Raw genomic sequence first — 27,880 nt, forward strand, 5'->3', positions numbered from 1 at the left:
TCACATTTATTTTATTCACTATAATTACGGTATATTCCCGGAACGTATTTATATCAAAATCTTTTTCATTTAACAACATTGTATCTGAGATTTAACTATTGTTCTACTGATAAATTAATAAATTACAATAAATCTCATAAACTATAAATAATGAAAATTTATTAAAAACTAGATATCTTTTATTTTATTTTGCAATCAAATTTATTTACGTTGTTAATCTTATTTTTTATTGATTTATCATAACTCATTGTTCGAGCACATGCTGCGCTCGCCCTAATGTACACATACTAGTAAAAAAAAATTGATCAGGTAAATATTAGTAAAAAACAATCAAAAAATACAAATTTATATTTAATGGAATATGTATAATATCAATAGCATATCAAGACATTCCACTTCGGTAACATAACAGTATAGTATGAATTCTTACTGAATACGTCGGATCTCGCTCTCTCTCTCTCTCTGTCTGTCTCTCTCTCTCTCTCTCTCTCTCTCTCTCTCTCTCTTAAATTGATTACTCCATTTTCCTACTGAGTAAAACAAATATATATCTTCATACAGGATATAAATTCTCTTTGATAAAACAATAAACCAGAAAAAAAAAAAAAACAAGAGAAAACAAAAACAAACAGTGAAACATAGCAAAAAAGGAAAATACTTTTAAGATGGTGTCAAATGTATGCAAGAGACATTTAACAATCCTCACTCGGGAGTTGTTGTGTGGTTTGTAACTAGACTAACAATGAAAACAATTGTTAATACACATACTGTGTTTATAGTATAACAATTAATAAACATTTGTTTCTCTAGATTGATATTCTTTTTATAAACGTCTTTCCCAACAAAAATTGATTGCGTTTTCACATATCTATAAAATGTGCTAATGGAAACCTTCCATCATACAATGCAATTCGTTTGTTAGACAAAAATCATATGTACCCCTTCTTATGTATAGCTTGTTAATATTGAAAATTCACGATCAAGCATGTATATATGATATATACTATTATAAAGTTACACGATTAACCGACTTTGAGGGATTTATAGATGATATAAAAGTTCAACAGTAGATTTATTATAAAATGAAATAATACTAAAAACATATACATTAAACTTACACATGAAGAAATGAACAGTATATCCATATTTACTTTTTCGCAAAATGCAACGACGATAATTGAATTTAACCATTGAAGCCATTTTCAAACAAATATTTTAGATAATATTTTACATGTACTTGAGCCAATGCGCGGCGACGATCAGGAGCACAGCTGCGTTGATTAAAGTTCTTTGAACAACATTCATCCCTGAAGAAAGGAAAAATGTATATTTTGCTTGTGTAATGATGAACATGTATCAATATATGATGTTGATGACAAAAACTTTGGTCGTAATTATTCCTTAAATTAGATAACAAATAAACTCGTAATAAAAATTAACTATTTTTTTTAATATGATTGCGTCTTCATTCTAATGCTAATTGTACCATGTCGTATAATTGAGAGTTGGTGTTTTACGAATAAGATATAAAGGAGATATATATTCATTGAACGTTTGGTCAGCTTTTCACAAAAGTTTATATATGCCTTCCATATAGGACTGGTGTAAAATGCTAACACGCTCAACATTTAATCGATTAGTACAAACAAAGAAAGCATACCGTTGCTGCTGTAGGTTTCCTCCGCTGGAGTTGTGCTTTTAATGTTTCCGTGTGGTGTTTCAAAGCTTTCTCTGGTCGACGTGGTCGACGTGGCAATACTATGTGTTGTTGGATTACTTTTTGTTGTTGAAATTTTGACAAGGGTTGTTTGGATGATTGTTGTCGTGCCTCTCTGGGATGTTACATGCATATTTGTCGTTGTTATGATTTCTTGGGAGGTCGTTGGGTTACTTTTCTTTGTTGTTATGATATCTTGTGACGTTGTCGGGAACTGTGTTGTTGTTATGATATCTTCTGACGTTGTCGGGGACTGTGTTGTTGTTGTTGTGATATCTTGTGACGTTGTTGGGGATTGTGTTGTTGTTGTTGTGATATCTTGTGACGGTGTTGGGGATTGTGTTGTTTTTATGATATTTTGTGACGCTGTCAGGGACTGTGTTGTTGCTGTTGTTGTTGTTATGATATCTTGTAAGGTTGTCGGGGACTGTGTTGTTGCTGTGATATCATGTGACGTTGTCAGGGACTGTGTTGTTGTTGTTTTGATATCTTGTGACATTGTCGGGGACTGTGTTGTTGCTGTGATATCTTGTGACGTTGTCGGTGACTGTGTTGTTGTTGTTGTTGTTATGATATCTTGTGATGTTGTCGGTGACTGTATTGTTGTTGTGATATCTTGTGACGTTGTCGGTGACTGTAGTGTTGTTGTGATAACTTTTGACGTCGTCGGTGACTTTGTTTTTGTTGTTGTGATATCTTGTGATGTTGTCGGAGACTGTGTTATTGTTGTTGTGATATCTTGTGACGTTGATGGTGACTGGGTTGTTGTTGTTTTGATATCTTGTGACGTTGTCGGGGACTGTGTTGTTGCTGTGATATCTTGTGACGTTGTCGGTAACTGTGTAATTGTTGTGATATCTTGTGACGTTGTCGGTGACTGTGTTGGTGTTGTGATATCTTGTGACGTTGTCGGTGACTGTGTTTTTGTTGTTACGATATAATGTGACGTTGTCAGGGACTGTGTTGGTGTTGTTATGATATCTTGTGACGTTGTCGGGGACTGTGTTGTTGTTGTTGTGATATCTTGTGACGTTTTCGGGGACTGTGTTGTTGTTGTTGTTGTTGTTGGTGGTGGTGCTATGATATCTTGTGACGTTGTCGGGGACTGTGCTGTTGTTGTTATGATATCTTGTGACGTTGTCGGTAACTGTGTTGTTGTGATATCTTGTGACGTCAGGGATTGTGTTGTTGCTGTGATATCTTTTGACGTTGTCGGGGACTGTGTTGTTGTTATGATATCTTGTGACGTTGTCGGTGACTGTGTTGTTGTGATATCTTGTGCCGTTTTCAGGGACTGTGTAGTTGTTGCGATACTTTGTGACGTTGTCGAGGAATGTGTTGTTGTTATGATACTTTGTGACGTTGTCGGGGACTGTGTTGGTGTTGTTATGATATCTTGTGACGTTGTCGGGAACTGTGTTGTTGTTGTTGTGATATCTTGTGACGTTGTCGGGGACTGTGTTGTTGCTGTGATATCTTGTGACGTTGTCTGTGACTGTGTTGTTGCTGTGATATCATGTGACGTTGTCAGGGACTGTGTTGTTTTTGTGATATCTTGTAATGTTGTCGGGGACTGTGTTGTTGTTATGATGTCTTGTGATGTTGTCGGGGACTGTGTTATTGTTGTTGTGATATCTTGTGACGTTGTCGGGGACTGTGTTGTTGCTGTGATATCTTGTGACGTTGTCGGGGACTGTGTTGTTGTTGTGATGATACCATGAGACGTTGTCGGTGATTTTGTTGCTGTTGTTATGTTATCTTGTGACGTTGTCGAGGATTGTAATGTTGTTATTATTTCTAATAATGTGGTCGGGACATTTGTCGTTGTTGCTTTGCTTTCTTGGGATTTTGTCGGTAAATTTGTCACTGTTGTTGATCCGTCTTGTTCAGTTGTTGAATTACCTGTTGTTTTCGTTGTTGTGCTAGTTTGAGAGGCTGACGTCGGGATACTTTTCATTGATGTTAGGTTATCAACTGACGTTAAAGGGGTATTTTGTGAGGTTTCTGAGCTTTCGGGGGAGGTTATTAGTGTACTGTTAGTCGTTGTTAAGCTTTCTTTTGAGTTACTTGTGGGCGTTGTTGAAGATATCCGTGGTGTGGTGTTGATATGATGTGTTGATGTGATATTTTGTGAAGTTTCGGAGCTTTCGGGGGAGGTTATTGGTGTACTTTTAGTCGGTGTCAAACTTGCTGTTGAATTACTAGCGAACGTTGTTGACCTTATCGGTGGTGTGGTTTTGATATGTTGTGTTGTTGTTAAAATTTGCAGCAGTGTTGTTGTGATTCCAGGTGGCGTCATATTTTGTACAGGGATATCATAAATCGCGCCATCTAATATGCACTGCAGTTCTTCACCAGGAGTGTACGGTATACTGCACTCAATTCCATTTGGTAACCCTGTAACAGTCAATGTGGTATACTATCAATGATCAGCGTTGTTGTATTCGTTGTTGTCAACATTTGATTGTTACAAAGTTACATATGGTTAAGCAATTTCGACATCAGTAGATTTGATGTAATGGTTATTTTGTTTTCAAAATAAACTGTAATTTCTATTTTTTTAAAGAGAATTTTGCGAAATCAAATGTACCTTAATTTCTCAAATAAAAGCTGTTTTCGTCTGATATTTTTTGAAAACAAGAAAGAGATTTTTTGAATAGTCTACCGTCTAGTTTTTTTTTCTGATAATTATTTCATACTTGTGCAGCCGTTACAGCTGTATCTTGAGCATGCGCCGTAGTCGTTTCCCCCTTTTACTTTTATTCGTATTGTTGAACTGGAGTAATTGAATGATAAATGCTGACATCTAGCGCTGATGAGAGATTCATTATGAAAGGTCGTGTTTACTGTGAATCCTGAAACTAAATAATTCCATTTTATGACTGAACAATTCAGTCTGTAAATCTATAGTACAACCATGATAATAACTATAATACACCATACATTATCTAACTCATATTAAATTCAAATGAATTATGTATGATTGTGACTATTGTCTTCATTTACGTATCAATTACATGCCTGTTATAACTAATTATTTTTTTATTAAATCTCATGATTTAATGATCCCAACTTATCAATAAAATAATATGAGGAAATGTTCTTTAGCTGAGAAATAAAACAGCAATTTAAAAAATGCTGTTTATTACTAATATTTACGTTTGAAAAAGACAAATCGTCCAGAACTGTTAAAATTACCGAGATTTTATCGGTATTTGCTATCCTTGTTTTTTTTTATAGTGCCAAAATAAAATGGGTCACAGTCGTAAACGGATAAAGTGCCATTTTTAGAATAAGCAGTTCCTCTTTTGTAGATTGTGAAGTAGCAAATGTATATCAACTATTCTTAGCATATTGTGCACTTTGCTTTATTTATTTTATTTAAATTATAAATCTCCAACAAGTTGTATTTCGATGTGTCGAAAAAAAAGAGGCCCGTTGGGTCACATTGCTCACCTGAGCAACAATGACTTTATATGGGCGTTCAAAGGATACTGTATCATATGGTCCCTCGGTAGAATAACACAAAATTGACATTGTAAAGTATTCGAATTTTACACTTGTTTTTGCATACACGTAATTTTTGACATTCTCCCTCTATGGATACCATTTTTACCGAAAATAACAAAATCTCATGCAAGATATAAAACTTTCCAATTCCCTATATGCTCGTTCTGCCCCCCTCTTTTCTCACTGTATCAGATCTAGGCAATCTCCGTTTTTGGAGGATAGCTCAATTTAAAGATAGCTGCCAATTTTTACCATGTATGGAAAGTCGCTTTGCATTGGGGGTGAATTAATCTTCCATTTTTGGAGGATAAAATGTGTATATTTCAAAGGATTCTTGCATATCTTTAATGGAAAAATGAAAGCACCAGACCTTATAGAAATTTAATTAAAGGAAATAAACTAATGATTTTATACGGCGAATTGAAATTCTAAGTATAAAATTTTCACAATATGCTTTGAAAGTGTGTACTTCCTGTGCTCAATTTTACAAATGACAGAGACTATTTACAACTGATTCATTTAATAAAAATCACAAAATGGTGATGTTTATTTCTCATTTAATCATAACTGAATTCATTCACGTAAAGGGACACATAGTTGATATCTGAATCTTCTGCTATATGGTATGTTTACAAAGTAAATATTTGCATACCTTAGGAAATTTGTAATCATTATTCTATTAATACACCGGTTATCTAGTATCATGTAAAATTTATCCATTCACACAATGTCAAATTATATTAATTAAAATGATACCATTTATAACTATCAGTTATACTGAATATTTTAAAAAATGTGAGTCTCCACTGAAAATATTTTTCTTTAAAATCAAAATAAATTTAATTAATAACAGCTAAATAGATTGATTTGTTTATTGTCTAACAATCATATTTTATGTCATAGTTAGCTTCTTTATAAAAACAGAATTAATTGCCCTATATCTCAAAAGACCAACCGGGGGGGGGGGGGGGGGGGGGGCAAGCATCTATCTTCTAACTTTGTAGAATAATATTTGCAGCGAATACAGATATACCGGTTCGTGAAATATCCTAAAAATTTCAATGACATTTGTTAATTATTACCGACATAAATTGAAAAATCTCGATCTGCCCCGGCTTTTTTTTCTTCTTTATTTTTGTTTTTTGCTCCGGCTCGGGTTTACCTACCCAATTTGCCTTGTTTAGAAGTATAAAAGTATAAAAGTTTTTACTTGACTAAAACATGCATTTCTTGTATTAATATTTTCGTAATAACTCAGATTTGAAACGGAATTAGCCCATAAATTTTGCAATTTATATTTTCCCTTCCATAAGGAGTATTTATGCTCATTTACGTTGATTGACCCAGTAGTTCTTGAGAAAAAGATTTTTTTAAAAATGCACCTCTTTTTCAAGGTTTTCTCCGTTTGAATAAAAATCGGTTTTTCATTTCTTCAATTTATATTTGCCATCCCATAAAAATACTTTGTGCCAAATTTGGTTGAAAATAGCCGAGCAGTTTTAGAGAAGTTCAAAATGTAAAAATTTTACAGTCGAACGGACGACTGACAAAATGTGGTCAGATTAGCTCACTTGAGCTTTCAGCTCAGGTGAGCTAAAACATAGTTTAAAGCATCACTAACACTGGATGAAATATCTGGTTTCAGTGCTGCGGAAACCCTTTGGAAACTCTGCGGAAACTTAAGGTTACTTTAAGTTTCAGACAGGTTTCAGCACGGAAACTTCAAGTTTCATTAAGTTTCCGCAGTGCTGAAACTTAGGCTGTCCATGAATCCAAATGGTTTCCGCAACGGAAACTTACTGAAACTTGAAGTTTCTGCATAGTTCCAATCTCCATATACGTTTGAGATACATATTGTTTACAAATGGTTTCCGCGACGGAAACTTACTGAAACTTGAAGTTTCTGCATAGTTTCAACCTCCATATACAATTGGGATACATATTGTTTACAAAGGGTTTCCGCAACTGAAACTTACTGAAACTTTTTATATTTTTGCTTTCACAAAAGCTGAGCAAGGTTTCTACTGTATGTACAAACAAAACAATTTCAAACAGTTCCAAATTTATTTTGTTCAAAAATCTGAAATTGTTTCCAATAATAAATAAAATACAGCCAAGATACAATAATGGAGAAACATCCATATGGCAATTCCCTTATTAGGGACTTTTATCTAAAAAATGATAAAATTGCACAAGAAAAAAAACTCCCATAAAAATATTTACATTTGTATTTTTTTTCATCTCGATTAAATGCCTATCAAATCTCCCTTTAAAAATGAAACAAAGATCTTACTTTTTTAAAAATATGAATGCAATTTACAAAATAACTACACGTACATGAATAAACAAAGAAAACTTCACTGTTACATGAACATAATACACTTGTCTCAATTTGTTTTGAACTACAATGAATATGTACACCATAAAATATTTTTGAAAAGTCTATACTGGCAGTAGTATCCATCTTTTAAAAAAAAAAATACACTACAAGATAGTAGTTGACTATAGAGGTATGACCCAGATTTGATTTGAATATGTCAATAAATTCCAAAATGAGGTCAAAGTGACCCACTTACAAGTTGGGATAAACCTTTTCTTTGTTAGTACATGTAATATAATCTAATATTTTACAATAGAACAGGATTTGATATCATTTTTTTGATAATCCATTAAGTCCAAAGTGAACTTTTCATTTCCACCCATGATGTACCAACTGATCAGATTTTAATATCATAAGCCTGTCAGTATTTAATAGATGACCCAGAGGGAGATATGAAAAGCTTGTTGGCCAATAAAAAGCTAACAATGGAGCAGTCTGTCAAATCATGTGCAAAAATATGATGTACACATTTAATTAATTATGCTGATTGCAACACACTTCATTCCTGATGAACATTCTTCTTTGCACACGGTTTACCTTCCTACATTTCACTACTTTACCTACATTAATATTTTTAAATCCAAGACATAAAGTAAAATATACATTGTTTATATATGACAAGTATTACTACATGTTCATGTACTTGCTTTTTGTAGCATGAATGTATAAAATACAAAGTATCACACAGATCATTCACCTTACAATTCTCATCAATACCAGCATTTTACTTATGATATAAAAGCTAATTCCAATATTAGTTACATAACACAGATTAAAATAAAACCCACATGGAAACAACTTTCCATCCAAGTAATTTTGTTATATAAAAATTGTAATACATGGGGTATTTGTTGTCTTTATATATTTTCATTTGTGAAACAACTTTCCATCCAAGTAATTTTGTTATATAAAAATTGTAATACATGGGGTATTTGTTGTCTTTATATATTTTCATATACGACATAATTGAATATTGTTTGGTGTATTTTATCATTTCTATGACCCATGCATTCATCTCCTAATGCAGTGTTTTTACATTTAAGATTAGTTTCTTAATTTTTCATATATTGCTGCAAATAAAAACTAAGTTACATGTATCAATAAATGTTTAAACAAAGAAAATGGAAAAAAAAAGTAGTTAACACTTATCAACTTGGAGGTGTGAGGATATATGTTACATGGAGTCTAATATTTTATGCAATATTTGCAAATATAACAAATTATTTAAGAAAACCATGTGATTTTCTAAGATTCTAGCTTACAGACAGACATTGTAATATACTGGTATTTGATCATATAAAAAAAGTACTTTTATAGTTTATAGGTTTTTTGAAATGAGAATACTTTACAGTTAAAAAGTCTTGTTCTGCAGAGGTTTAGTCGGGTCGTAGGGATGTGTCCATTCGAATCAATAAGGAGTGTCCTTGGCTGTTGTTGATGTAACCCGAGTCGTAGTTTATGGAAATACTTTTATAGTTTATAGGTTTTTTGAAACGAGAATACTTTACAGTTAAAAAGTCTTGTTCTGCAGAGGTTAAGTCGGGTCGTAGGGATGTGTCCATTCGAATCAATAAGGAGTGTCCTTGGCTGTTGTTGATGTAACCCGAGTCGTAGTTTATGGAAATAGGTCTTTTTGGGGGATTTTCGAGCATTGTCCAGACCGGTGAAGCACTCATATGATCACATCATGGTTACAGCAGACTTAGTAGTTCTGGACAGTGGTAGCATTAAAATTCTTCTTCTTGCGATGAACTTGTTCCTTTCGCTGGGCTGTACTTTTTGTCTGTTCTATTTATCTTAAACAAGAATAATAAAGTTTCATTTAGATTTTTAAACAATAAACATTCAGCCTAACATGTAATAAAAGCATTCTGAATAAAATTCTGAATACAGAAGCTACTATGCAGTTGCCAGTTGCTGTTTAAACTATGTCATATAATGGCTACAGTAGTATCTGGTCTAAAATGTTTCATTTTATGTTTGAAGCTATGTTATTTTCATTTTGATTCAATTATTGTTTGTTGAACAATGGAAAAACTTATCAACAATAAGTGTGTTTTACCACCAACTCCCCCCCCCCCAATCAACCTCCTTTTCAAGAACTTAGACCTGGATTTCCCAAAAATTACTACAGTAAATTATAAACATCCAACACATGTATAAGTTAATGGTGAAAATAATCAATTTCAAAGCAATACCTTGCGTTCACATCGTCCAGCTGGTCAAAACATTCACCCGAATCACCGAACAGAGGAGCAACTAATCACCGGAAACATTGACTTTGTATGCTGTCAATGCTGAAAGAGAAAAACGTGAAAGATTTCATTTTCCGGATTTAATTAATAAATTTTTTTTCGTTACATTTAGAGTTTGTAAATTGTATAATGTGCGAAAGATTCATTGTTCGTCTTGTTTACCAACCAAGCATTCATATATATTAGGGACGTTTATATAATTATATATGTGTTTACCCTGGATAATCTTGATTATCATGCATATAAAGTTGGTTAATGGTTAACTTGGTCAAAACGTATATTTAAAAGAGATACGGTAATAAAAATTAAAACGCCGAACCAAGTTTGAAAAAATGACGCCATCTTGATTTGATGGCGCGAGATCTCGTTTACAAATGAGAGATAAATTAGAGCCTTGAAAATGTAATTGGGAGTATCTATATTGTGAATTAAGTTACCTTGACATATGAGTTCTTCGTTCCTGCATTATCTCCTTGTTGTAGAGGCTATTAATGCTTCTCAATGCTCCATTTTACAACAGCACCTTCTTGTCCATTTTAACCTTCGCTCGGAATCATAAACTGCGCCAATACTGACCAATCAGAACCCCGTAAATCTTGGAAAAGTGCATCTTGGGATAGTTTAAAATGAATAATGTTTAATCAAAATTATCATTTTTTAACGAATAGTATACTTTTTACACGTATATTTATTTTAAATAAGAACTGTCGGTGTCAGTATTTCCTGGTTAAATACGACAAAGTATTGGCGTGTGTTTGTTACAATTGTATTTGTAACACGTGATTAACCAAAAAAAAATGGCCGACCGTTTGTTTACAAATGTCTAATGAAATTAAACAAGTTTGAATGAGACATATGTATCAGATTTTGTCTTGAACTATATTTTATTTACATGTCCTGATGATTTTGTCAAACTAAATATGATAGAGCCATATCCCGGATATAGTTTACTGACTAGTTAGTCTTGACTTGTCCAATTTTCACCGCGATTCTAAGCACGGTCATATTCTTATTCAAAATATAGAGGTGTGAAAATATAATGTTCATCACAGAGCAGGTTCTGCATGAACACACAGAAATCACAAATATAATTAGATGCCGATCAATTAACGGGGTCCGGTTAACAGCGTTCACCCGTACGGTGAATTTACAACTACGATGAATTGATGGCAATTATTTTACAGTTACACATGTGCACTGATTGGCCATACGATGAACAGTACGTTAAGAATACTTATGAAATTAAAATACAAACGCGTTAAACAAGCCGGGAAGTAAGATGTACACGTCGGACTGATATATAAACAAAATATAATTTTAATTATTTGGTATACTTTCTACATCAAATGTATACGAATGTATAATCAAATTTTAAAAATGGGATTAAAATCACGTGCAGCATATGGCTAGTGCTGGATTTTAAACTGATTTTGTAATATAACGTATAACTTCAGTAAAATTATAAATAATGCTTATTATATCTTATAACAGAAACATGTGCATGTTTCATAAACATGTATCAATATCTGTGTTTACAGTACAGAAAGTAAATACAAAGTATACAAATGCACGAATCACATAGGCGTCGGACCGGGGGGGGGGGGGGGCTAGGGGGGGGGGGGGGGGCTTAGTGCAAAGTTAGACTTAACCAATAGGCACATAGCCCCCCCCCCCCCCCACACTTTTTCTCGCCGGAAATGTAATTGTTCCTAAATCTACCTTGAAAGATTGAGAAGTTGGAGTAATAGGCATACTAGCACCCCCCCCCCCCCCCCCGACACGGATTAGGAATTTCATGATTTTGGGGGAGAAAATTTGGGTAGGGAAATTTATTTTCGGAAGTATATAGTATAGGTATACTCCCCCCCCCCCCCCCCGGATAAGGATTTTCATGATTTTGGGAATTAGGTTTTTTTAGGGTTTTTCCTCAATATTTCTGAGGATTAGTCTAGCCCCCCCCCCCCCCACTTTCAATTTGCTTCCGACTTCAGTGAATCATGATACAGTCATACATGTAGTAAAGTCTGAAATGCATGTAAATAATTAAACAATTATTATATTAGACTCAAACTCCAAGTGGGTTTTACTTGTTATTATCAACTGTAGAATTCGTAAAAAAAAAAAATTCCTGTGTACATCTGTTGGCGTGGTATTAAAAAAGAAATGAATTAGCTCTAAACTTCAGGTTGTACGAATATTTGGTACGATTTGTAGAAATTTACAACGACTTTACCTTAATTTGTTTGCTTAATTAGTTACTGTACCTCAAGGTTCATTCAAATGATAACTAAATGATTTAAGAAGGAGTCTTACAAAATAGGTATATTAATTTATTGAGTGTATTAAGTAAAATACTTCTTCATACACTGTTTGCGATATACAACTAGCTAGATTTTTTTTTACTAAATAATTATAATGTACTTATCAGTTTTACTAACTCAGGTACACACAAATTGAAAAAAACATTCCCGCCGGGCTCCAGTTATAAACTCACGCTTCGCACTGTGTATATGTTATGTAACAGTCTTTTGTTCACTCCTGACAGAAAAAACCTTGCAATCCACACAGAATATACAGGAAAATCACAGAGGAGGTCACCTGGACAAAGAATGTATACACATGTATACACGTGCCCGAGTACCTAAGATTAATGATTTTATCATATGCATTAAACAAGATCAGACATCAGTTTTTCTTTTCAAATTCAATTAATTACTTAGTAAGGTTCTTAATCGCCTTATTTGCCACATTTGAAGATAGTTACATGTATACATATAGTTTCAGTCACGCTGAAACCTTACTATACGGATTCATTATCATTAGGCTAGAATTAAACTTAAACCTGTTGAAAATAAATGATATCACTATTAAACTCAAATCAATTTTAGTAATAGTTTCAGCAATGCGTAAACCATTTGGAATCATAACTTAAAGTTTCAGCATACTGAAACCTAGCGGAAATGTTCTGAAACTGATTGATATTTCCATAATAATTTACACAACTTTTCACACGATTCAAATTTAGTTTCCGCATTGCGGAAACCATCAGGAATCTTAGACTAAAGTTTCTGCTGACTGAAACCTAACGGATACTTGCTGAATCGATATAATGGTTTCCGCATTGCGGAAACTATACATGAAACTTCAACTTCAAGTTTCAGCAAGGTTTCCATATAGTTTCAGTTTTGCTGAAACTTGATTTTTCATCCAGTGTAACTGTGAAAAAAATTGCAGAAGATAGCTTTTGAATTAACATCGATATATAGTATTTATTAAAATATATTATTCATGACAACCATATGCCATTTCCAATCATTTATTGAAATTTTCAGAACGTCATGTGTTAAAAAATAGTACTTGTACAAATGTCATGCCTTTTATCTTTTTACCTTAAATATGTACGTTTTTCTTTCTTTCTAAAGATCTTTATAAATGAATGACCTCTTTTTATTGTTCAGCAAAATCATAACATTATTATTGATTTATTTGTAAAGAATAAAAACATTGTAATTTATGGTCTGAAACTGATTTAACATCGTCATGCAGTTTTGAAGACATTAGATATGCATCTATATGTAGAGTTACTGATTAGAAAGACGACTTGGTCACCTGCAATATCATGCATTCATCTGTGAGCTTATTCAATGAATATATTTTGTTAGATTCGATGATGGAATAAATACCCAATATGTTTTATTAAGCTGAAAACATTACAAAAAAATCTTTTCGGGGCCAATGAAAGCAGTGTTATTTATTATATATTTATATACACATGCAATACGTTTAGTAAATTTTATCATTTGTACCTGTTTTACCTTTTTTTTTATTTCTCAAAAGTTGATGTCTATTAAAAATTAATATGGATTTGTTTGAATCAGAGAAAGAAATCTTTTTTATACTTTTTTGTAAACAATATAGAAGGCATTGACTTTAAAATGGCAATTTTAATATACCAGATACACGTTAATACCTTTATGAATAAAACCTCATACAAAAATACTTACAACATGCCTTGAGAAGTTGATGTATTATTTCTAGCTCGTCATCACAAAATAATTTTATCCGCAAAAAACGTCCAGCGTATTTGGTGTAGTTGAAATTAAACCTAATATCCAAAACATCACTAGATACGTTGTATGTTCCTGTCACAATACCATCATCGTAGCAATTCCACATAACGTCACTGAACCTCGAGCAAGTCAAAAGGTCATTCGCGTAAGTGTCATCTACACTTGCTACTATAGACAATTGAACCAATGCACAAGCATCTGATTTGCATCCAAGACATAACTGTATCTTTACGTCGTTTAGATGACAATATCCTTCATCGATTTCATCTTTGTTAATTATCGTGATTGTTGCGCCTTAGATAACGATAAATAAAATAAAATCAACGAACATGATAAGCAATAGTGTTGTAATCAGATACCTATTTTCCTTTTAAGCTGTATTTTTTTAAAATCTTAAAGACAGTCTTGATTCACATATATTGCATTTTACATTTTTAAATGAAATTTAAGAAAAAAATAACTTAGAAAAAACAATAACCCCTCCCCCTAATTTTAGTTGTTTTCATTTAGGTGTATAAACTTCAGTGCTTGCTTCATAAACATTATTAGTATTTAAACGGCAAAAATAAACTAGTGTGTATTATCCTTTCTTTTTACAGTTTTATAACAAAAATATTTCTCTTACCATCTCTTGGAGCTGTTGTTATAATTTCCGTTGATTGTATTGACGTTGATTCAAAATGTGGCGCACTGGCTGTACTATCAACGTTTTCTCGTGACGTTGATGAGCTTTCTATGTCGTTCTGTGACGTAGAAATCTCTCCAGGCCTTGATGTTGTGTTCTCTGTTGTTAAATGGTCTTTGGAAAACGCAGCTTGGCTATTATCTGTTAACGTCGAATCAAACGTTTCTACGGTTGTGCCTTCCGATGATGTTTTTGTAAATGAGTTGGGTGTTGTCGATCCCTCACTTGACGTACTAATTCTTTGTAACGTTGTTGATGAGCTATCTGTTGAAGTCAATACGCTTTTTTCTGACACTGTTGTGTTTTCTGATGCCGTTGTTACAGTTTGTGAAGCAGACACGTTTTGTGGCGTTGTTGTTTGAATTCCTGGCTGCGTTGTTGGTAGACTTATGTTATAGATTGCACCGTCCAACACACACTGATATATACTCTCAGGGGCATACAAAACATAACATTGTATACCATCTCGTAATCCTGTAATACGAATAGAAACATAAAATAATAGTTACAGTCAGTGTATGCATATTTTTTACAACATACACCATAGCATAGCATTTTGATATCATAGCATAGCACTGAAACTCCATACAATAACATTTGAGTCTCATACCTTAGCTTGTAATCTCATAGCATCTCATTCGTTATAGCATATTATACAACATGATTTTAAAAAAAAATGTTCACATTGCAGATAGTAAACTTTGGCTTCATATCATTTTACTTCGAAATATGTGGAATTCTTTTGTGTATGGAGGCGTTTTGTTCGAATCTCATAGCATACCATAGCATATCATAGCATACCATATTATTAGGTCCTTCATTTCAATTTATCATTGCATGGCATACAAATATTATAGCATTGCATTGAAATGCCATAGCATATCAATAACATCGCATGCCATAGCATAGCATGAAATTGTAAAATATATGCATGAAATGACTATATGTGTATTTACAAAGGCCGAATTAAGACTTTTTTAAAATAGAAAACACGACTTATCTATTAGAGTTTTCAGTCTGTTATAACAAGAATAGCGTTGACTTTTTCATTCTGTTTTTGGCTTTTGCATTTTCAGAATAACATCTAATTTGTCACTTAACTGTGTTATAAAACCATTAGTCTGTAGCCGTTTACCTTTGTATATCATAATATTTGTTGGAGTTATGTAAGAATATAAACTTGGAAAATTTTGTGTTTACATCTATATTTCTATATTTATTGCATATATTTCGTACTTTTGCAACTATTACAGCTGGTTTTGAAACATGCCCCAATGTCGTTCCCTCCATTTAATTTGATTCTGATCGGAGAGCTTGAGTCGTTGAATGACGTATGCTGACAATTGATGACGAGTGAAGTGGCATTGTAGAAGGTAGCATTAACTGTAAATCCTGAAACTGAAAACAGTTTACAGCAAATTAAAGTTAATATACCTTGTGTTGGTACATAACTTGAACACGTTTTTCAAATGTGATTTTTCTTCTTGAAAAATCTAGTCTTGCTTTTTATTTCAGTGCATTTATTATATCAGCTTTAAAAAAAAGTAAAAATGAATCATTATTCAGTTCAATGTTACCTAGTATATAAACTAAAGGAAAAAATATTGAATGAATTAGCGTTTAATTTGGTTCATATCTCGTCGTAAGCAATATTTGAATGGAAAAACACTGAATACCGTATAATTTATATGTAAACATGCAAATTACAGTTATTTTACTCTACCTTAAAATTAAAAGTTATAAATCTGAAAAGAACATTTTCATTGAACTTACAACATGGTATAAGATGAATATGCTTCGATTCTTGGTTTCCATCACAAAAAGATGCCATCCTGACATAGTACCCTGCATGAATGGTGAGATTAAACTGAAAATTTATATCTAATATACCACTAGATGAATTGAATTTTCCCGTCATGATATCAAATTTGGGACAATACCACGTGCTGTCATTAGACCTCCTGCAAGTCAAGAGGGTGTTTGGGTTGGTTTCATATTTGCTTGTCACTATAGCCACAGTAATGGTGGCAGAGAAAGATATGCTGCAGTTAATGTACAACTGAATGTTGACGTCCTGTTGATGGCAGAATCCTCGATCGATTATGTTCTGATTGAATATCGTAATTGCTCCTTCAAAAAAATAATAATGAAATAAATTAATTAACAAAAACTTATTAAAATGTTACTTTTTCGGGTTTATATATTAAAAAAAATGAAATATTTCAATTCGAATTTATTTTCTATAAATACTTCAGAATTTAGACTGACTGTTTTATTTTGTCTATGAAAATAAATGTATACCATTTAATGAAGCGTTTGTTGGCTTTACAGACGTTCCTAAACTCTCAGTTGTCGTTTCTTCTTTAACTGTTTTTCTGCTTCCAATGGTTTCCACAGAGGTTTTTGAACCTTCCGTAGACGTGATGATTCTTTGCTCTGATGGCAAACTTTTGGGAGGATCTGTTGTCATGTTTAAGAATCCTGTCAAGTTATCTGTTGATGTAATACTATGAGAGGTTAATGGACCTTCTGTGAACGTAGCGATATCTTGTTCTGTTGACAAACTATTCGGATACTCTGTTGTTATATTTAAGGATCCTGGCAAGTTATATGTTGATGTAATACTATTAGAGGTTGATGAACCTTTTGTCAACGGTGTTGTTACATTCTGTTCACGTGACAAGGTAGAACTTTCAACTGTTGTCGTGATTATTTTACTAGATGTCGCTGAGCTTTCTGGTATGGTTGTAACACTTTGCAACGGTGTTGACTTTTCGGTTGACGTAAATCTACCTACATCTGAATTTTCATTTGATGTTGTTGGTAATTCGATTTCTGTTGTTTCTGGGGTTAGAGTTGTTGTTGCAATAACTGGAGCACTTATATTGTAGACTGCCCCATCTAATAGACACTGGATTGCTTTTCCTGGAATATACGGCACCATGCATTGTATGCCATCTGGGAGCCCTATTAAATAACACAGATAAATTCTTTTCAAATAAATTACACAGTTGGTAATTTTATTGCTTATACCCATACCATGGATGAAGTGAATGTTAAAATATATGGTAATATGTGTCATTATTTAGGTATTCTAGATTTATTTTTACACATACTCTATGCAATCTAACATACATACATAAAAAAAGATTGAAAAAAAATATAAAAAAGCAAAAAGGCGTTTAATGATTTAATTGGTATAAGAACTAGGATCAGAAAGTACTACAAATGGCCTACCAATTTCCTGGAAAATAAACTATCGTGTTTTTTTAAGTTTTGTGTGTTTTCTGAATTAACATTACTTGATCAATACATGTGTGGGCCATTTTGGCCGAACAGGATGTGGACTGGGCAATGCTAACTTCTGAAACCTATACTGGTTTTGAGTTTTGTCCGGAGTTTCCTCTGCTTTTGAACATTTGGGTCCAGATTTGAAGTGGGGCGCATTCCACTCGAAAAAAATATCAAACATAAAATAAAATATTGGTACCAAATGTACATTTTTTGAACAAGTTTTATTTTCCGACTCGAATGCGCCCCATGTAAAAAATTGATATTAATGAAAATATTGATTGTCGTCTGGTCGCCTGACGCACGTAAAATCTGGAGAAGACGGCGGTGTTTACATTTTTCGCGATAATTTGACCTGCAATAAAACAGCATCCCGATCGCAAGAATTCGTTTTAAGGTGAGAAAATTTATTGTTATTTATGTTTTAAGAAATATTTGATTTTTCAGTATGACACGTTGTTCGCCATTAAAAAAAGGACCGGAACAGCAAAACGGTGAAATTCGTACAGGTATGTATTGTACATATTCTAAATACACTTATCAGAATTATTTATATACAAAACCAAAACAAAAACATTCTTCTTTTATTGAAACTAAATCTCCCAAACAACTACACACCGTTATAAAAGATGTAAGGATGAAAATTGACGTTATGCCTATACATGCATCGTTGTTATAGGCCAGGCTATTTTTCTCATCGAGATTTTATTATAGGCCTTTGCTTGTACATTTCACCGCATTTTTCAATAAGTACCTGAGTACATTTTAAAAATATTTTGATAACAAAGATATATATATATATATATATATATATATATATATACATATCTATACAATTCAAAACATGCAAACTATTTATGGAACATAATTAAAGCTGATGTTGACGTGGAAGGGAGACTACTCAATATTAATTAATCTCTTCAAATTAATCAATAAGTCCTCAATATAAGTTATCAGTACTATATAAATTTTACCTCAGTTATCATACCTTTGCTTTCTTGCATTTATTTCAAACAGATATGCCTGAAGTATAGGAATATCATGGTAAATTTTCGTCTATATTGAATTATTCGGCGGTTGAACGAAGCATAGAAAGGTGTAAAGTAAAGCGTAGCCAAAAAATTCAACAACATCCCGATATTCAACATGTATGTCACAAATACTAAGATATAAACATGTGGGTTCCATGTGGAACAGACGACATTATATGAGAACTAATCTTTGATCGAATGTCTCAAACAAAACATAATACTAGGCACACATGTACGTATTAAGTACATGTGTGAATTTAGGTATCGGTTTATGAGAAACAGGGTGTATATAATTCTGTGTACAGATAGCGAAACTGAAGGTATAAACCATTTTGACGACTTTTGTACCGGTGGCACAAATGATTTCTCTATTTGCGGGCGACAGAGCTATATACAGGTTTTACCCTACCTACCGCGGTTTCAACATTATTTTTCTGCCAATGAAGTCTGTTTAAGTGAAACCATTGAGAAAATATGCATTTTAAAATTCATTTTGTACATTGTACAGAATTAAATTATTACATGTAATAAAAATGCATAAAAACAGAAAAGGATATTTGATTTTTAATAAATTGTGTTCTTTATAGCATTTTAAAATTGCTGATAAAATCACACTTCTTGCAGGAACATGTATTTAAAACCCCTTTCCAGTTGGAGCAAAAATGCTGTTTCTGTCAACCAGCTAAAGTGGCAGGTGAAAGATGTTCATTTACATGTAAGCCACTGCTTCTTATTTTAGAAAGTAGTCTGTGAGGCGGTAGACTTCCCCGAGTCGAATAAGGATAGGCTTCAGGAACTGACTTGTGGACGTTACCAGCTGTTCCTCTAGACCTCCTCCAGCTTTGCCAAAGAGCATATAAAAGGTGACTGTGACATCCATATACATAATGAAGATGGTCTTTTGAGAATCCTTATGCAAATCCAGCATTTCTTATCCAAGGCATACCAACTCTGAATTATTGCAAGGTTCAAGCTCGTGCGCAGGTTGTTGGTATGTGCCCTCATACATCATCAAAAGTATTGCATCAGTTCTGCACCACACATGCATAATGTAAATAAATTGGAGTACTTTACTGGAAATCCAATGCCACAGCAATAGAGGTTATCATGGATCTGAAAGTGACAGTTAAAGTGACAAAAGTACATTGGAACCCCCTTCTTACTCCAGTGTTGTGTTAATCTTCCAATGAAAATTATATTGTGATACCAATCAAATGAATGATATTCAAACCATTCTCCATCGTCTGAATTTTAATGAAAGTGTAAAGCTTTTCAGAAAATGAATTTTTAAAGATCAAATTTTACATATTTACTAAAATTTCTTTGTAAAGTACATACATAAAAAACCTTAAATTGCATTTTAAATGCATTTTGAGTGACTGTTGGGTTATTTTGGCAATGATAAGCTATTTCTCAGCTTAAGCGCAGATTTGTGTACTTCATGTTGTGAATGTGAAAAAAAAACATGAACTACAATTGTGTAATTTGAACATTACATCAGTGCCTAGGCTATAGACAATAAAGTATTGTTTTACATATATATAGCATCAGCTTAATAAATGATTTGAATTAGTTAAAGAATTTAAGAATTAATTTTAAATCCACATGTAACAAATTATATTGATTTCCAAGTGCTACTGTACATTGTGCAAAATAAATTAAAAACGGGTTAAGTAGCTCATTAGGTTTCTTGATCACCACATTCATAAACTACAAGGTGTTCCAGAGTATCTGATACCATTTGAAATTCACAAAAAGTAAAAAAGTTAAATTTTTTTCCACAAAAACGTTTAGGAGAAAAACATGGCTTTCATTGAATTATGATGTCACAAAATTGCATCATATTTCTTTGGTTGAATTTAATTTAATTCAAAATTATCAGACGTGCTTGAAGCATCTTTCATTTTAAAACTGATTTTTTAAACAGAGATTTCAGATATAGTTGTATGATTTATGAAATAAGAAATCCTGCCAGGGATAAAACAACCTAACAAGCAACAGATTCTTTTTACAGTGAGAAGATTTGAGAAAATGTGATCCGTACAGTGGTTGTTGTGAGGAATTTTATACCCATCCAATCAACGTTGTCATTGATGAGAAGGACCTATTTTTGACGCATTCTTTTTTTGTTGTGTTTTTTTAAAATAATGCTCAAATTGTCAAAAACTTATGTTTGTTAAACTTTTTGTCAATGAAAATTTTTATCATGTAAAATTTCATAGGTATGAAAATGCTTTTGATTTGTTCTTGAATAAATAAAATTAGAAGTTATTAAAACAGTAAATGGTATCAGATATTTTGGGACACTCTGTATGTACAGTGTACATACATGTATCGAACTTTTATCAATTTCACTTTAGCTCAGTGTTTTAAATCAAAGGCCTATGAATTTCTATCAATAAGCCGTTAAATGTATGGGAAAAGATCTCTCTCTCTCTCTCTCTCTCTCTCTCTCTCTCTCTCTCCATACATTTAACGTTTTATTGAGAAAAAATCAGAGGCCTGTGTTTAACTTGATATACTCAGTTTGATTATAAAACCTAAGTTGTCATTAGTATTTTTTTCCTTTTATTAAAATCAAGTTCATTCACATAATCATTAAAACATTATCATTATCATCATCACACATCACACATTTAGTGTCTACAAACAATCACCTATATCGTGGTAAATATTTCATTATTATTATTATTAACATGTGCCATTACCATTTCTTACTATCTAATGACCAAAACAAAAATGCTCGTTTAAGTAGACTATGCTTTTTCCGTGGCGTTTTATGCCTGATCTTTTATAAAAAAATGCATTGAACGCATGGGAAGCAATACATTACACATTTTAATAGGCATAGCTCTGAAAAGTTAAACTAAACAATCTACAAACTGTGTCGTATGAGGTATGTTTACACTTACCATGCTTACTTCTTTCATCGACGAATTCCAAGTGTTGAACGGTGTCGCATTTAATCGTATCGATAGTCACTCGAACCGGATGTTTTACTCGGTACATATTTACATGTAGATTCTTATCCATTCAATAACAACAAAATGTTTTATTTGACTGGAATCTTTTTGTGTAGACGAAAATATTTTCAAATAGGTCTATTAATATATAAAGCAAATACATGACGTTATATTTGGACCTGCAATGACGTTGTGTTTCATATGAAAGTGTTCTGTGAACATGCCTACTTTGAACGCCATTTACGGGAGATTATTATTGGCAGTGAAAAATAATTTTTTTGAGTATAGGCCAATTTTAGTACTTTCTGACCCTAGTTCTTTGGTGTATGCATTAGAATGAGCAACTGATGATCATATTCCCCATTTGATGGCAGCTAGTGCAGTCAAAATTTATTTCTTATTTGCGAGTTAACATAAGCAAAAAGATACTCAAAACTGTTTGCAGTTTTTAATTTATACCATATTCTCAAGACATAAAGAGCTTAAGTGTTAACTTTTTCTAGTTCCTTAGTCCTATCTATATTGTTTTTAACGTGATTTCGTAAAACGTTTAATGATTTTTGTTCGTAACTGACGAATTTTTTTTGTGTATTTGCAGGTCAGTACATTTTGCAATGCTCTTACAAATTAGTTCATATTTATACTCGGTTACTAGTCACTGGTACTGGAATATTTTTTATTTTTAAAGAATTATGAAAAATTTGACTTGGGATTAAACTAAAAATGTCAAAACCGTTTAAAACATTTATCTTTAGTAGAAAAAGACCACACAAATAATAAATTGCCAATAAAAAGAAAATACATGTCCGTTTTCATATTACATGTATGAAAAAAAAATCAAATACTATTTTCCAAACGTCATTTAGTAAGAATCGACATTTAAATACATTAAAATATGCATCAGATAAGAAGAGTGCAGACAATTTGTTGACAGGTAAGTTAAATATGATTTTAGAGAAACGCTGCCAGTCAAGCGCATACATTCTATTTTTTTCAAATTTTATGGAGCAGTTAGGGTGTAATGACAGAATTTGTCAGAAAGGTAATAAATCACTTCACCGAAAATGAGCCCCAGAATTCGAGACAAAAACAAATCATTAAATCACCTAAATGTGGAATGCCATTGATGTTTGTACCCCTAGATAATAACTGAACCGATAATAACGAATATAAACAAATATGACGCTTTAGTGATAAGGAAGTCGATGAAAAGAAAAATGCATTAGCAGTTAATCTCAAAATGTGTACAATTAAATGGATTCAATTTGGATGGATGCTCGAGGGCGTCTAATCTGTTTCCTACGAGATGATTAAAACCAGAACCATTGATGCAAACCAGAGAGATAATAAAAAGTATTTGTAATTTAGGGGTTGAAAATGATTTAGATGTTTGTAATTAATTAGGGAGGGTTCTGTTCTTTTCTAATGAAATAAATATTTTACTGAACATGCATTGTTTGTTTTTTATTGTTAGTGTAGTTATAGTTATACCTATTAAATCGGTACATGTGTGATTGATGAATATACGGTTTTTTACTGTTACATGCCATGAGACAAATAAAGTGTCGTGCTTAAAGGGACCTGGACACGATTTTAGATAAAAAAAATTATTTTCGATTACTATGTATAAAATAATTCACTTATGTATTTTGAATGATTCACCAAAGTGTGGATTTTAGAAGTCATGATACAGAGGAAAGAAGTAGATGTTAAGTAAACAAAGCTCGAGACTTATATTTGTTTACAAATACTGTAATGTAAAGAAATTGCAATTTTTTTTTTATCAAAATAACTTGTGGAAACAAGATAGACTGATTCAATGGATTCATAAATAATTTCATCACAACAAACAGCAACATTAGATTGAAACTTATACCAATACAACAAATATTTAAACATTAATAGGACTCAAGCTTTGTTTACAAAACAAAGAATTCTAACCTCTGTAATTCGCTTGTAACTTGATATTTGAGTTTCAAATTTTGTCAAAGCATTGAAAACATCTATATTAACAATTCTAGACATAAAAATAAAAAAATTGAAAATGTTGAGCTCAAATCGTGTACAAGTCCCTTTAAGGCCAACATATTAATATGGAGTTACACGTTTTTTTAATGATGATTCATAACATTGCTCATTAATTTAACCAAATTGATCTTTATTGTTGATTAAAGCGTCTCATATATATAATTTTTTTATGATTTAAATGGTATATATTGGAATGAAGAGGCAGTTTACATTATCAACATTATTAAAAAAAATGGGACATTAAGTAATTTGTGATTGTCTTTACACCTTTATACATGTATACACCAAAACACTTCCCTTAAATAATAGTGATTAAAATTAAACCGTGTTCTTACTTTTGCATCCGAAGCAGCCATATTTTGAGCAAGCGCCAAATTCTGTTTCGTCTTCTATCTTTATTCTTATTGAGGAATTGGAATAATTGAAAGACGAATGCTGACAATTAACAGTAATCAAAGACGCATTATGGAAGCTTGCGTTTGTTGTAAATCCTGAAACTAAAAAAAATCAACACCACAAAGCATGAAAGAACAACTGTACGATTGCGGTTGATTATGATTGTTTAGTGCGCAATTGGTTGAGGATTTTTTTTCTATATTTGTTCTTTACTTAAGTCTTTTAGTCATTTGGTCAAATATTGTATCCAAAGGTGCAAAAACAAGAACAGTTGCAATTAATTAATAATTTTTTTGATCATATGTTCTACTTTCTACTCGTTAGCAACTATAAAAAACATTGATATATACTATTTTACACAGCCAATTGTGTTGAACAAATGATGGTTGTGAAACACTTATGCCCCCTCCCTTGGAAACATCAGCAAACAAACCGCAAATATTTGGAATCCAAGGGGCATAACACTGTCGATAATTGCTCTATCATACCGAAAAATAAACTTGACTTAGATACTATTTAGATAAACCTGTATATTAAATCTTATTTCAATATGTATATTAAATTTCATATCACTATGTGCACCCTCTGCGACGAAAATAAGCGGGAACCGCAAATAAGTGAACATTTTAACGTCCAAGAGTCATAACTCTGTTAAAATCGCTCGATCGTACCCAATATCGAATCTGACTTAGATATTATCATGATAAACCTGTATACAAAACTTAATATCAAAATATGCACCCTCTGCGAATAAAATGCGCGAAAACTGCAAATAACTGGAATTTTTCTACGTCCAAGAACCATAACTCTGTCGAACATAGTTCGATCATACACAATATCAAACTTGACAAAGGGTTTATCATGATAAACCAGTATACTAAATTTCATATAAATATGTTCATTCTCTGCGAAGAAAATGAGCGGAAACTGCAAATAAGTGGAATTTATCTACGTCCAAGGGCCATATCTCTGTCGAAAATTGCTCGATTGTACCCAATTTCAATCTTGACCTAGTTATTATCATGATAAACCTGTATACATTTTTTTTTCAATATGTTCATTTACTGCGAAAAAAATTAACGAAAACTGTTGGTGGACCGACCGACCGACAGACAGCAGCAAAGCAATATGCCTATCCTTCTTTGAAGGGGCACAATTACAAATAAATTGATTAATTATCAACGTATAGTTCATTTAAAAAAAATCTATCAACATACAGCTTAAAAGAACTTAATTTGTTTTTTTTAAAAACATATTGAAATATTGTAAATGTCAACAGAATGCAGTGAAATACTACTTACAGCAAGGTTTAAGTAGGATTTGTTGATTTTCTTGACTGCCGTTTCTTACACGTGTCATCCTAAGGTACCGACCTGCATGGATTGTGTGGTTGAATATAAATCCTATCTCTAGTGTATCACTTGTTGCATTGTAGGTTTTTGTCATAGAGCCAGAACACATCCATTGAGGTGTCAAACAAAATAACTGCTGGTCCCCGTTTGGCTCGTTTTCACCTGCCACTATTGAAACGGTAATGGATAAAGGGAAACCGGATCCACAGTCAACACAGAATGTTGCTTTTATTTGTTGTTGATGACAAAATCCATGTTCATCGATAATTCCTCTTATTTTTGATATTACTGCAAAAAAAAGATCATATTTACTTTGACTCACATTTTTTAGAGCATCTTGCAAAGGTTAATTTATAAAAGAGATATTCTGAATGTTTTAATTTGTAAAAACTTTATTTGAATGAATGAGACAATTTGTATGTGTTTAATTTGGACTTTAAAACTAATCTAATAAAAAAATATATCTGCTAAAACACGTTTTATAGAAAGTAGAGAGGTAAATTAAAAAAATGTATTTTGTTTTTATACTTAATAAAGTAGGCGTTAACATTTTAATACCTGGTACATACATGTATTTTATAATTGTTGCAATCACATTACATTATTAAATGGTCCGCCAGTTTACCACTTTAAAAACTGTAGGAGGGGTTATCTGTCCGATAGGGATATACCCTATATGAACTACCATGCGAAAATAATTTTAAGAAATATACACATCTCTGATATATGTACACTTGATTTGATATGCTAAACAGTCCTATCTTGAAAAAAGGAGGAGGAGTTATTAAAGACAAAATCAGATTTCCTTCACTTCCGAATCTCTGTATACGCAAAGTAAAAATTTAACGGTACATAATTGGGTATATTCCCGATTATTAGCAAATTATATATATATATAATTTTTTACCATTATATATAAACGATTTTTTTTTATTTTCAAAAGGTATACACAAATTAACTTACATTTTTTTCTCAACTGTTTACGGCTTTGAATATATTTTTTTAATGTGATTTATTTTTTTTTTCTCATTGTAACATAAGGCCAAGATCTAGAAAGGTGCCTACACTGTATGAAACAAAGATATAAATTCTTTAAATGATGCGTCCGAACTATATATTTGTGTCATACGGTGTACCGGGGCTTAAATTTTTGGTAATCTAAATGAAAAATCATGTTTTAATCAACCAATTCCAATGAATATTAAGGATAAAAGTAACAAATCTCGAAATTTTGTCCATTGTTAAATAATGAAATATACCTTTGCCTTAAGATAATTATTAATTGAAAAGTCACTCCCGTTTTAACAAAAACAAAAGTAATAAAGTCGACATCAACCAAATGAATGCTTCGTAAGTTTTGCTTTACGTAATTTAACAATATTGTTAGTGTTTCTATGGCTCCAAAGTTTTCGTTGATGGTGAAAATACCTATATGTCAAAACACGAACTGTAAAACAATTATTTTTAAAACTGAACATATCATGGACAGGCCAAAAAAAACGATACAGCATATGGAAACCTTTTTTCATTAAACGAGAACTATATAAGGAATCATTCTTTGAGTATTATGAGGTGATAATATCGGCCAGGGCGTGATCAAATCCAATAAAGTCCAATGAATGCTTCCTTATGACTTATATTTATATAATTTCAAGCCATCGTACGATTATATATTTAAATATAAATAAGCAAACCCCACTGGCGCCTCGATTTGGCTTCATTTGTACTATGGGTTATATAGTACAAAATCGATACGTAGTTTTATCACAGGCAAAGACAGTGGAAAACTTGAATATCTAAGAATAAAACTATACCTTGTAAAAATAGTAATAGCCCCAAAAATACAGAAGCATGCATTTGCTATTACGGAAACATTCGGTTTAGTTTTCTATGGCATTAAGATTCCTCCTTACATCGGTTTCCATTGGTCTACCCGGAAGTAGAGTTCTCAATGAGTGCACACAGGTATGGAGCAAATAAACATATACGACGAGTCACACAAATGATTATTTCCAGAAAGTGCTGGCCCGATTCGTCCTAATATTCCCTGTCAAAACATTCTTCAATTTTGCATATACAAAATGCAAACACTCAAATAGAACAAACCTGTAATATTAATTGTTAACTGTTATCAAAAAACAACAAGTCCCGTAGCATGTCTCTACCCTCCTTTAGATTTGCTATCATGATTGCATAGTCTGT

General features: G+C 32.3%; 1 protein-coding gene across 1 annotated transcript; it reads right to left on the reverse strand.

The window, feature by feature from the left end:
• Positions 1 to 268: 268 nt before the first annotated feature.
• Positions 269 to 27,876, reverse strand: LOC128171330 (mucin-5AC-like). The gene is made up of 11 exons (XM_052837101.1): positions 27,493 to 27,876; positions 25,628 to 25,966; positions 24,266 to 24,427; positions 16,919 to 17,584; positions 16,391 to 16,747; positions 15,854 to 16,015; positions 14,558 to 15,091; positions 13,867 to 14,226; positions 4,417 to 4,578; positions 1,661 to 4,114; positions 269 to 1,307 (listed from the first exon to the last, which is right to left on the reverse strand). The coding sequence occupies exons 1-11, from the start codon at positions 27,533 to 27,535 to the stop codon at positions 1,228 to 1,230; spliced, it is 5,319 nt and encodes a 1,772-aa protein (XP_052693061.1). The 5' UTR covers positions 27,536 to 27,876; the 3' UTR covers positions 269 to 1,227.
• Positions 27,877 to 27,880: the final 4 nt, after the last annotated feature.

The sequence above is a fragment of the Crassostrea angulata genome, chromosome 2 (assembly GCF_025612915.1).
Source record: "Crassostrea angulata isolate pt1a10 chromosome 2, ASM2561291v2, whole genome shotgun sequence".
Taxonomy (NCBI): Eukaryota; Metazoa; Mollusca; class Bivalvia; order Ostreida; family Ostreidae; genus Magallana; species Magallana angulata.